At 51.3% G+C, this 12139-nt stretch overlaps 5 protein-coding genes across 5 annotated transcripts; 1 reads left to right on the top strand and 4 right to left on the bottom strand.

Annotated features, from left to right (window-relative positions):
• Positions 1–764: 764 nt before the first annotated feature.
• Positions 765–1355, bottom strand: PG994_009353 (uncharacterized protein; the record flags this gene model as incomplete). The annotated part of the gene is made up of 1 exon (XM_066860762.1): positions 765–1355. The coding sequence occupies one exon, from the start codon at positions 1353–1355 to the stop codon at positions 765–767; it is 591 nt and encodes a 196-aa protein (XP_066714351.1).
• Positions 1356–3649: 2294 nt separating this feature from the next.
• Positions 3650–4705, bottom strand: PG994_009354 (60S ribosomal protein eL32). Its single transcript, XM_066860763.1, has 5 exons — positions 4593–4705; positions 4483–4522; positions 4242–4366; positions 3996–4117; positions 3650–3922 (listed from the first exon to the last, which is right to left on the bottom strand). Exons 2-5 carry the CDS (start codon positions 4520–4522, stop codon positions 3814–3816), a joined length of 396 nt encoding a protein of 131 aa, XP_066714352.1. The 5' UTR covers positions 4593–4705; the 3' UTR covers positions 3650–3813.
• Positions 4706–5443: 738 nt separating this feature from the next.
• On the bottom strand, positions 5444–6925 carry PG994_009355 (DnaJ like subfamily A member 2; the record flags this gene model as incomplete). Its single annotated transcript, XM_066860764.1, has 4 exons — positions 5444–5533; positions 5592–6686; positions 6747–6805; positions 6883–6925. The coding sequence occupies 4 exons, from the start codon at positions 6923–6925 to the stop codon at positions 5444–5446; spliced, it is 1287 nt and encodes a 428-aa protein (XP_066714353.1).
• Positions 6926–8188: 1263 nt separating this feature from the next.
• On the top strand, positions 8189–10589 carry PG994_009356 (Glutamate--tRNA ligase; the record flags this gene model as incomplete). Its single annotated transcript, XM_066860765.1, has 5 exons — positions 8189–8482; positions 8794–9192; positions 9283–9550; positions 9623–10006; positions 10069–10589. The coding sequence occupies 5 exons, from the start codon at positions 8189–8191 to the stop codon at positions 10587–10589; spliced, it is 1866 nt and encodes a 621-aa protein (XP_066714354.1).
• Positions 10590–10779: 190 nt separating this feature from the next.
• On the bottom strand, positions 10780–11978 carry PG994_009357 (Mov34/MPN/PAD-1 family protein; the record flags this gene model as incomplete). The annotated part of the gene is made up of 2 exons (XM_066860766.1): positions 10780–11828; positions 11954–11978. The coding sequence occupies 2 exons, from the start codon at positions 11976–11978 to the stop codon at positions 10780–10782; spliced, it is 1074 nt and encodes a 357-aa protein (XP_066714355.1).
• Between the last annotated feature and the right edge of the window lie 161 nt (positions 11979–12139).

The following is a 12139-nucleotide window of genomic DNA, read 5'->3' on the forward strand; positions in this document are numbered from 1 at the left end:
ACTTACCAGAAATTCCTAACATTGAAAGAACAAGGTAAGGAACAGCTACAGTTTGTAGGTATTAGATTCGAACAGGGAAGCGGCGGCTCGTGAAAACACCTACAGGACAGTCAACTAAAACACTGCACTCGACGCAGCACGACGAAGTGCCAGTTTACGTCATCAACAATGCAGACATTAGGTGTTGAAATCAATCAATTTGTGAGGGTAGTTTGTCTCATCAAATGTGTCTCGCTAGCTTGGGTATCATCCAAAAGCATGTTAACATGCAGCCCAACTCCAACCTCCAAGCAGCATTCAAAGTGTGTATCCAGGGTATCTCAAAAACATGTCGACAAAATTTCCAACGCCTGACCGTAAATTCCAACAACTGCAATCCAACACCAAGACACAACTGGCAGTACAGTGTGATTCAAATAAGTAATACCAAACCCAGATACTCCACCACCGAAGTGCTCAAAGCACACATGTGCAATGATTGAATGAGCGAGTAGCCCAATGTGTAGGACGACGACAAGGTACCTTTCGGTTTCGAGAAGGTGTATCCAAAGGATTGTTTCACCATGTGGGTGAGTGGTGTGGATGGGTGTTGGTAGATGATGATAATGATGCCTCCCTTGGGGTATTGCATTAGGTAGGTGGATATGACCCGCCAAACTGAAGGTGTTTGTGCCCCGAGTCGCTGTCTGAACTTCTAGAAGCCGAGTTCGGACTGGGTGGGCTTCATGAGGATGTCGCCTTCCTGGTCCACCTCATTGTCCACATCAAGTGCACGTAGTACAGGGTGGCCGTAGAGATAAGGAGCATGACAAGTAGGCACCTTCTTGTTGATATCGGAGGTGAGTGGTGTTTGTGAGATGTCGACTGCGTCGAGCATCATGTAGTCCTCTGTCTGCTTGGTCCTCTTCATCCCATTGATCCCAGAAGCTGAGCTGGTAGCTGGGCGGGTCGAGGTTCATTTCAGTAGTGTCGTTCCCGTCGACTACTGCTGTGCTAGGATCCAATTGCATTGGGTCAACCGGAGGAGTTATTTCTGCTGGCTCCCAATCGATCTCGTCTTCATCAGAGCTGATTGACATGACGTCGTCTTCAAGCTCGGGGACGTCACAGCTGTCCCAGTCCTCCATGGTCACGTCTTGGGGGTCTGAAGAGTCTGAAGAGTTTGTAGGCGGTTGCCACCAGTTGGAGATATGGATAGGGTTGTTTTGATAGCTTGCTGAGGCAAATTGTAGAACGCCAGATGTATGGCTTTGAGTAGGCAGCTGGATGTTGTTGCTTGCCTGGCCGATCTGACTGGAGAAGGTGGTTGAAGGAGAGACGGACTTGAAGCCCAAGAAATCCTGAGTGTAAGCCATGGTGACTTGGTCTCAATAAAGATTGAAGAGGTTACAAGACTGTTGAGTCAAGTAGTAGTAAATTGAAGAAATGGAGTAGTTGAAACCAAAAAAAACCAAGTTGGATAGTATTGGTATCAGTGAACTGTGACAGTGAAGATCTGGGACAGATGAAGGATGTTTGATAGGAAGAATGGACAAGAGAACAATTCGTAAGAGGAATTCAGCATATTTATACACCCCAGGAAACAAAGTTTTCTTATATCTAGCTGACCCGGGCCAGATAATGAAAAGCTTGACAGTAAGGGACTTCGATGAACCAGTCGATGAGTAGGTCCTGGTTCTATGGCCCGGGGCTGTGAGACGTCCAGATCCCAAATCAAGTTTGGTTGGAAACAGAGTTCACCTGTATCTTGTATCTCGTACAAGGGAGATGCGGCTGTTAATAGACAGAAGTGTATTGTCTGGGGAATGTCAAGGAGGCGGGCGAGTCTTGAGGAGGTACGATTCGATGCCTCGTTGGTAGCCAGCAAGCATTTGCTGTGAATGTTCGGAGACCTGGAATATAAGATACGACGGGCTTCCTGCAGCCTCAGTTACGAGAAGCTAGCAAGTCGTATTGCTGTCTTCAAGTAACAAGTGAGAGATCATATTGGGACAATAGGCTGAAGTCAATTGTCTTACAACTAAAAGGGCCCGAACCATGGGCCATTTCAAAACAATAGCCATTAATCGTGTTTGCTCGAGGCACTCAACCCTGAAGGTTGTAGGCTGTGCCTGATATTGTATGAACCCTCTGCTTGAGAACCATCCACGGCACAGATCGAGTACGAGGATCCCGAGAATGTTATCCACGAGGCGGTCAATTATGAGTAGGCCCATTAATGTGCCCAGAAGACTTGCATGAGAACAAGTGGCCAACAACTTGTATTGCTTCCCTACCTTAAGATACTGATGTGTCATATTCTTTTTGAAAGGGCAGCCTGGCAAATAGTCAAGATGTCCCGAAGCAAGCATTTTCTGGAGTGACCACTGTGCCTCTGCTGGAGACCCGAGAAAGAGGTCATGGCAGCAGCAGTTGGGTAACTCTAAATCGTCAATTTTTCCCAGCATCCACCCAGTTGAAATTCAACTATGCTGGAACCATGGTAGGACGTAACTTCTTGGGGACCGAGGTAAGTGGCTCAGGTCCCGAATCTTACATACCACCATTTCAACTTGATCAATTGGGCCATACACATAACTATCTGGGTTGGGGTCAATGATATTTATTACTTGTACAATGAGGATTGCTCAGATAGGGCATGGAAACAGCAGCTGCGCCGAAGACTTCTGCCTCACAGCATCATTCGCCATGATTCGATGATAGAGAGAATGAATCATTGGCAGTTATCTACATGACAGGAAAGAAGGGGATCTATAAGCCTAGACGGGCCAAGGCCAAGCAACGACGGAAGTGTATTCAGGTAAAGCCATATGAGCCAAACTCGTTGATCGAGTGTTCATATCACATACATTCGAAGACGGCATTTAAGAATGGAACACGTGAACTGGAACTGTCGTCTAGATGACTAGTGATCGAAGGCTCTGGGCCTCTACACATCGTCTAATCCGACAACTATAGGACTAAGTGCATCAGGGGAAGTTAGTACTACGACTGGACTATCTCCGACGGCTTTGCCTACCAAGTACGTGCCTAGCACATTGTCAGTTCGAGTCTAGGTTATCTACCTATATTGGGTGAGCATCCCTTCACTTCCTGCAGCTACCGATGGCAATCGGGAACACGGACATGCTGAACTTCGTTAATATTACGACAGTATAGTTTCCCAATTCTACGTGTTCAAGAAATTTGTGCACCGTAAGAGCTGCTCGGACGTGTCACGTTGATGGCCTATCTCTCTCGATCAACACCGACTTCGTCGATGGGTTCGTGCTGATACTTAATGACCACCTTACATCTCAACAAGATGGTCCTCCACATGGCGATCAGTCGACGGGGAAAGCGAAAAGTCACATCGGCTACGCAGTTAAACACATTCGTGTTGAGGACTGAAGACTGTCGATTAGGCGCTTGAAGTTTGTAGTTGATCTAGAGAAGCCAGACCCCCCATGTCCAACGTGGGAGTCTTCGGCGCCGAGCCGTTCGGGTGCAAAGTGTGCACCAATCACCTCGGGCGAGGGTAGTCTCATCACGGTCTCGCCGCCAAAAAAAATTGACAAATCCCAAGTCACATTGGCTGCCCGATCATGGAAGGAGAGCAAGCCATGTCACATTGGAGGGTGTTTTCCGAACCGAGTATCGTGAGGTATCGTTTGTTGTCATCGCAGTAGTATTTCATTTCCTAGCACGGAGTGCATGCTAACTCGTAGCTGTCCGTAGACCATAAGAGCAAATCCCTTCCCTGCATGCAATGAATGCCATAAACAAATCAACCGGACCCCGAAGTCGCCGCAACCGTTGACAAAAATCCCATTTTTAGATCTCGGTGGTCACCTTGGCCTTGGGGTTGGTGACCTTGACGCCCAGCTGCTTGGCGCGGGCAATGATGTCGATTCGCTTTCGGGACGAAACGTTGTGGGCGATCCTGCATGGCTAGTCAGTACAATTTCCCCAGATTCCCTCTCTATCTGATAGTTGATTGGACGCGTTCGACGTACTCTGCGGCGTAAGTGCGGTTGTGCATCATCAGAAGCTCAACATCGTTGGTGTTCTGGACGAGGAAGGCCTTGTGGCCGGAGGGCATCATGTGGCGGGTCTTCTTGTTGGAGCCGAAACCAATCTGTGGAAAAGAGTCCACCGGTTAGTAATTGCATCCTCTCTTAAGCCCAGAATGCCGCGGATCTCCGACTCAAGATGCTGAATCACGGTCGAGGTCGGAGATGTCGCAATGCGGATCAACGTACAGAGGGCATTTGGGTGTTGCCACGGAACCGTCTTCGGACACGGTTGTCAATACCCTTGGGCTTGCGCCATGATCGGTCGAGGCACTTGAAGCGATCGGCCTGGTGGCGGTTGAAGGTCTTGGTTCCTGTTCAATAAAACCCTGTCAATTTCCATCTTCCTGATTGCCTCTCTCGCCAGTAGTAGGGGAGTGTTCGTGCTTCGTCGCTATGGGAAAAAAATCGAGGGGTCGGATTGACGTACGCTTCTTGACGATAGGAACGTGCTTCTTAGCGGCAACCATCTTGACGAGTTGTTAGAACAAAGGTCCAATTCTAGTTCAAGAAAACTTCGGCAGAGATTTGGCTATTTACCTTGACGGATTATGGGGGTTTGTCCTGGATGGTTAGTAGGTGTCGGGTTGGGGGGTGAGAGTGTGGTAGACTGGCTTCAGAAATTATCGCGAAAAGGCAGAGCCACTGTAAAATTGATACACACATTACAATTTTGCCCTTCCGAAGGCCTGATTTTTCCGGGCCGTGGGGCTTGGTTGGTTGGCTCGAGCGCCAAAGGTACGTACCTAGGGCTTTTTGCAGTGGTGTGGAAATTTGGTTGCATGTGGGCAGTGTGGCTTGTCGCAGCAAAGGTAAGAAACAGTGGGACCCTGCGGCTGAACTAGAGCGTGTCCAGACTCCCCCAATTATGTCACTCGCTTCCGTGGAAGTGGATGGAGCAGAAGGGGAGGTAGCTACAAATAGGTCGACATGTCCTCCATCAACAGGTTGATGATGTTGATGGGGTACACATGTGGTAGATATAGAGAGGTAGGCATCTTGCTGAATGTTCGTATAGCTGCCGCATTCAAATTTCTTCCTGCGGTTATCACAAGCTTCTTTTTACTAATGGTACCCTCAGAATATTGCGATACCCGTGTTAAGACGTTAAACAAATCAGGACCATCTTGATGAGGGATAATGATTGGCTCCCAATACACGAAAAGCCCAAAGGGGCATACCAGATCTATGTTCGCAATGTTGGTCTACAACTCGCTCCGCCAAAATCCAGCATACCCCTGCCGATGAAGAATGACACTCATCCAACGCGCCACCGACGCTTTCTATTCATATCAGACAGTCATGCCGTCTATTACCAGCCATGAGCTACTCCGGCCCTTGGTTGGTATCTCTCTGCCCATCATGTAAATGTTCTCATGTCTCATAACTCATTACTGCTGCGCGCACTGAGCCTGCGGCCCCTCGTCATCCTCATCCGCCCATTCGCTCTGGTATCGGGGGTCACCGGATTGCGCACCCATCTAGTAAGTACTACATTAGCGTTGCAGGAAAACGAATGGTGTTGATGGCTGAACTTACCTCTTCGATATCGGCGTCGTCCTCGTACTCAACATCGTCAACTTCCTCGGCCTTGATAGCCGGCGGCGGACCCGGCAAAAGCTTGCGAAGACCCTCGTATTCGATGTCATCCTTGAGCCAGCCATCCTCGGGGAACTCGATCTTCACAATCAGGTACAGATCACCCTTGGATTCGCCCCTCTTCATGGGCATACCCTCGCCCTCCACCTTGAGTACTTGGCCAGGCCGCAGAATCTTACCTCTCGGGTGAGTAATCTGAATACCACGGTCATCGAGGTGAGTCAAGACAACACGAGAGAAACCACAGATGGCCTCCTCGAGCGTTATCTCGAGGTCGGCCGACAAGTCGTTTCCAATACGGTGGAACACATCATGCGGCTCCTCTACCAAGACGAAAACGAGGTCACCTGGCTTCTGGTCGGGCAACTGATCAGCCTCGCCTTCCAGAACGATGCGCTCTCCTTGCATCGATCCACGGGGGATATAGATCTCGAGTGGCTTCCGCTCCTTGACGGTGCGCTTGCCCTTGCACTTCTTGCACCGGTCCTTCTCCTTGAAGAAGTTGCCGGAGCCCTCGCATCTGTCGCAAATGGCGGATTCCCGCGTCATCATGCCGGGGCCGATCTGACGGAATGCCTCGACCATACCGTTGCCCTTGCACTTCTCGCAAGTCTGCGGCTTGACATCCTTCTTTCCTCCTGTTCCAGTGCAAGTGCTGCAGAGCACCTGCTTGTCGGCAGCGAACTTGACCGTCTTGCCCTTGTAGAGATCTTCTAGAGTGACATTGTATCTGGACTCCTCATCGGCGCCGCGCCTCGGTCGGCGGGGCCCGCCAGGGCCGCCAGGACCACCGGGACCACCGGGACCACCCATGCCCATACCAAACATCTGCGCCAGAATATCGTTGATATCTACTTCTGGGCCCATGCCGCCGCCTCTTGAAGGGTCAAAGGCGGCCATGCCGTGTTGGTCGTACATAGCTCGCTTCTCTTCATCTTTAAGGATCTCGTAGGCTTGCGAAACACTCTTGAATTTGGCCTCGGACTCTTCGCGGAGTTCTTCGCTTACTTTATCTGGGTGGTGTTGCAGTGCGAGCTAGAAGCGAAAGATCAGAACTCTGTGACGGTGTAGATGCAATGCAAGTCAATAGCTTACCTTTCGGTAAGCCTTCTTGATATCATTTTGGCTGGCCGATCTGTCAATTTCGAGGAGCTCTGTGGGAATGCATTAGTTGACTGATTTTGCAGTTGCGGCGATCATCCCGCGCTGCCGATGGCGGGGGAATATTTACCATAGAGATCAACCTCTTCTTCCTGCCCTCCAGGGAAGTCCATGACTGGGTCTTGCTGTAGAAAGTGAGAGAGACCAGGCAAATAGCGCAAGAGAGGGATGGCTATTTGGTTTGCTTTGCACGAAAAGATGTCTTGGAGACGTTGTCCAGCAGTCGTGGATTTCCAGGGTGTTGGGTTGGGCCTTGTTGAACTTGTTAGAAATTATTTAGCGGGGCAGGTGGTGGTAACTCAGCGTTTTTACAGTACCAACCTACGCCTACGCCATCAGTACGCTACCTACTTCCCAAACCGATTGACATGTACCAGCATGGATGACTGCAGGCAGGTGATAGTCAATTCTCAGATGCGCAATTGAATCTGATAATGCCACATGCAGGTATGGAATCGACCTAACAATAAACTATACTATGTGACCTACCACAAGCCATTAACACCAAACTGAGGCCTGGAAGAACACCGTGGAAAGCAAACATTGCCTGGCCAGGATCGTACAGGAACATATGGCAGAACTCAGTTACGGTTTCCACGTGCAACGTAAATATTTGTTCGGTAATGCATACGGACATAAAGTACCTACGGAAACTGCGAGGTATGTGTGTGGAGTGCCCAGGCTCAAAAGGCCCGTCACTCAATGGTTGGCTCCTGAGATTTTATAACAATCAACATGGTATGGTACACGTGCATTGATTGCTGTGTCTCCTTGGAATTTAGTCGGTACTGAGTATGACTTAGTACATTGATTGACTTTGGCGTTCATACTGAGGCTTCGTTCAGTTACAGAAGCGGCGGGTTTTACTTCCTACCTACAGATATGCGTGATGGTCGTAACGTAAGCCCACCTGCATAGGGCTGTCCAATCGGGATAACGACTGGTCAGTGTGTACTCTGGAGGAGAAGCCCGCCAGACTTTCCTTCAATCTGCATATCTCCCACTTCTAGACGTAGGATAGATTGCATCAACTGCGAAGCTCCGGCAGGGCAATACAGATTTACTAGATGAGGCAAACCGAGACTTCTCTTGCGGAGATCTTCTTCAGTATCAAGCTGTTCTAATTGGCTTTCTTTTCTCTGGGTGTGAAATTAAAGAAGGATGGGCGTGCAGACCCTGGAAAAGATTACCCCAGGTCTTTTTCGCATTAGGGAAGTGCATTTTGAGCTCGGGGCACGACATGCCTTTAAACAGCATAGCACACAAGCTTTCTCAGGTCCAGCTCTCAGTGCCCCTGTAAATAGCAAAAGAAAACAGAACGTATCGGACGACGAATTCAATACCTCTTTTGTGAGAAATGAGATGAAGTTTTTATAATGAGATACATGCAGCATGTCGGCGGTCCCTTGCGCTGGGTGTTGCCCAGGGCTCAGCTGACTGCAGGAACGACCACAATCTTCAAGCGCTTCGCGTTCGCTGGGAGACCCGAGAAGGTCGAGCAGAAGCTGACCCAAGCAAGAGCGCTACCAACAACTCCGGCCAGGACCCGTTTTGCGCCCTCTCCGACGGGTTATCTACACCTAGGGTCCCTGAGGACGGCTCTGTTCAATTATCTGTTGGCCAAAGCCACGGGCGGCCAGTTTCTTCTCAGATTGGAGGACACGGATCAGGTGAGCAGCATTCAGAGCTATCGTTTGTCTGTATGAGTCAAGAAAGCTTACGGGGCTACTGCAGACAAGGATAGTTAGCGATGCTGAGCAAAGGCTGTACGAAGACATGAAATGGGCCGGACTCCAATGGGATGAAGGTTGGTTTAGCCTCCCTGTTATCAAACGAAGGAACCTGTGCGAAAAGTGCTGAACGATATCTTCAGGCCCCGACATTGGCGGCGGATTTGGACCATATAAGCAGGTAAACCCGCCTATGTGCCCCCTATATTACAATCTCGCCATCCGACAGCATCTTCTAAACTTAATTATAGTCGGAGAGACTACCCATCTACCGCCAACATGTGAAGGGGCTTCTCGAACAAGACAAAGCATACCACTGCTTCTGCAGCCCCGAGAGGCTGGACGAGATTAGGAAATTGGCCATGGCCAACGGCGAGGAAATGACTGGCTACGACGGCCATTGCTCACACATCCCCGCCCCCGAGTCGGAGCGCCGCGCCGCGAGCGGCGAGGCCCATTGCGTACGCTTCAAGACGCACGACAGCAACTTCAAACCCCTCTTCAGCGACCTGGTGTACGGCGCCTACAAGCCGCCGCCGGGCTCCGTGGACGACTTCGTCATCATGAAGCGCGACGGCTTCCCAACGTATCACTTCGCCAACGTAGTCGACGACCACCTTATGGAGATCACGCACGTTATTCGTGGAGCTGTACGTGTCAATCATCGCCCACAAGCAGTAACTCGTTGACATTGTAGCGGTGCGTGCTCGGAAAGAATTCAGCTGACACCAATTGGCTAGGAATGGCTCGTGTCCACCCCTAGGCACGTCGGGCTGTACGACGCCTTCGGATGGAAGCCTCCCACCTTTGCCCACGTTGGGCTCCTGACAGACCAGAACAAACAGAAGCTCAGCAAGCGGCAGGGAGACATCGACATTGCCTCATACAGGAATAAAGGATATCTTCCAGAGGGCTTGCTCAACTATGTCGTACTGCTTGGATGGGAGTCCGGGCAAGGGGACCAAGGGAACTTCCGAGGTCATGGATCTTCAACAAATGATCGAAAAGGTCAGTTTTTCAGTGTCATACCTAGCAAGACGTGATTACCGATTACATTGTCGCGCCCTTATTCTGACCGAGTCGTACATCAGTTCCACCTCCGCTTCACCAGAGGCGACATCCGCGTATCCAACAAACTCGACTTCTTGAACAACAAGCATAAATCCATATTTCTGGCGCAGAGTCCAGAGGACCTTCAAGCGCAGGTCGTCCCGCCCCTCAGCCTGGCGATCCGCAACCTCGAGAAGGAGCGCGCCCACCTGTCGACGGGACCACCGCAGCTCTCGGAGGACACTGACAACAACATGGCCGCCACTCTCGGCCAGTTCATCCCCGCCATGGCATTGCCGCCGCTGCGTTCCGATGGCGGCCAGGCCGCTGCCACCGCTGGCCATGATGACGATAATGCCGGTCTACCTACAACACGGCCTACATCAGCAAAGTCTTCGAGCTTGACCAGAAGACGTACGTCAATGCCGCGAGCTACGTGAAGCGCAACCGGTACCTGTTCTGGACTGTCCCGACAGAGCTGTACCAACAGACGCTGCTCGAGAGTTTGCGGGAACTGCGATACCTCTTCGTACGGACGCCTGCTGCCGCTGCCGCCGCTGCCGACAACGGCACGGAGCACACTGAGTCGGAAATGAGCGCCGCCGGGATTGCCGGATTGTTTGCCGATGCTCTCCGCGACATCCCAGCGGATGAATCGTCGTGGACCAAGGAGCGTCTCGAAGAGGCCCTGAATCCGCTCATCAAGTCCATATTCGCCATGCGAACGTCGCCCGAGACGCAGGAACCGTGGGGCTTCCACATGCTGCGGTGGTTCCTGTTCGCGCTGCAGCCTGGGCCGGCTCTGTTCCCAAGTATGGTGGTGTTGGGCAAGGCAGAGACTATGGGCCGGATCCAACGGGCGATAGACTCGATAGCATGCGATCTTTCCGCTGAGGACTCCGTACGCAGGACGTGGGTACGAAATAAAATAAAATACTGGGGAGTTGGGAAGTTGGTTATGTGGTTTGGTAGACCCAAACTTGTATTATTCCTGTAACCTACGAAGCCTGTAGAAAAGACCCCCAATGCCAAGCAAACCTCAACTCAGAACGCCGTCTGATGCTTCATGATCTCATAACCTCTAGCTTTTGTGTAAAGCAAAACCGAGTCTCTTCACTGTTGTCTCTTGGACAGACCCGCATCCCAGTCTTGTCAATATCGAATACTGCTCAAGACTCTTGATTGCTTCAATTTTCAACGGGAGCCGTACTTCCTCCATTACTGTTACCTAAACCATTGAAGACCTTGACCTTGACGTCCGTCGCCATCAGACCCTGCACCTCTTTGCCAAAAACGGCGCGGCTGTCTCTAGAAAGCTTCTCAAGATCCGAACCGGCTGCTCTAGAGCTTATAGCGGTACCAAACATGCCACCGCCGCCTTGGCGGTTAGAGCGCGAAATCATCTGTGACGCTTCTCGGATCTTGGAGCCCAGATCCAGCATCTGCTTGTTTCCGAAGTCGCGATTTGTGAGGAGGGGGCTCTGCGACAAAGTCTGCACCCAGTACTTGTTCCACAGCAACTCCAAAAGCTTCGTGTCGAGGGTGCTCTTGAAATGCGACACCTCCATACTGTAGTACTTGCTCGCGTGCGCGCCGAAATCCGCCGCCTTTGCCAGTGGCACCGAGGTACCTCCGTGCTCCTTGCCCTCCTTGGTGTTGGCTGAGGACGACCCGGCGTTGTCGGACGCCTTGTAGCCCTGGGGGAATGTGCGGAAGGCGCCGATCTCGACGCGGCCGGCGCTGATGGTGCGGTCGGGGTCGATGACGACGGCGCAGAACGGCTCCTGGTACTTCTGTTGCAGGGCCTGGGTGTCGACATCGATACCGCTGAGCCAGCAGCCGTAGCCGGGATGACTGTGATACCACCCGACGACGTTCTCTTCGCGACCTCCTTGCTCGCGCGAGAGCCGCAGGTATTCGATCATGTACTCGTTGGCGTCGCCCTGGGCGTTGACTCGCGTCTCGGTGCCTTCGACGGGCAGACCGAAAGCGTCCGTTACAATGAATGTGTCCCCGGAAACATATCCCTGCATCAATCCCATCACCTCGATCTCCCCGCCAGACCGCGCGTGCATCACCATCTTGATCAGCGCCACCGCACTAATACGCACATGCTTGAAGTGGTGGGGGTTCTCTTTCCATGGCTTTTTCTCGTTGATCGCTTTCTGCTCAGCAGGCGAATAGGCGTAGAGTGCGTCACGTGTCTCGTCGACGAGCTTTACATCGTTGTCGAGTTCTAGAAGAAGGCAGGCGATTTGTTAGTCTGGTGACGGTTACGACTGAGACGGGCGATGGTGGGGTCACAGTGATGACGCTGGACGAGCTTGTAGTTGCATCGGTATGATGTGAAGGGGGACTTACCCCATGATTTCATAGCCACCTCCATCTTGACCGATGAGCTCCTCTTGGAGCTTGTATTGGACCTTGATGATGTATGGTTGTAGCAGGAAAGTAACCTGCAAATCGAGAAGTGCAGTTGTTTATTCAATGTCCCATTGACAGTTGAAGGTGGGGAGCTAGGCTGCAATACCTGATAGCATCATGTTA

This window comes from Apiospora phragmitis (assembly GCF_038363925.1).
Source record: "Apiospora phragmitis strain CBS 135458 chromosome Unknown utg000008l:1.0-3514335.0:1.0-3519231.0, whole genome shotgun sequence".
Lineage (NCBI taxonomy): Eukaryota > Fungi > Ascomycota > Sordariomycetes > Amphisphaeriales > Apiosporaceae > Apiospora > Apiospora phragmitis.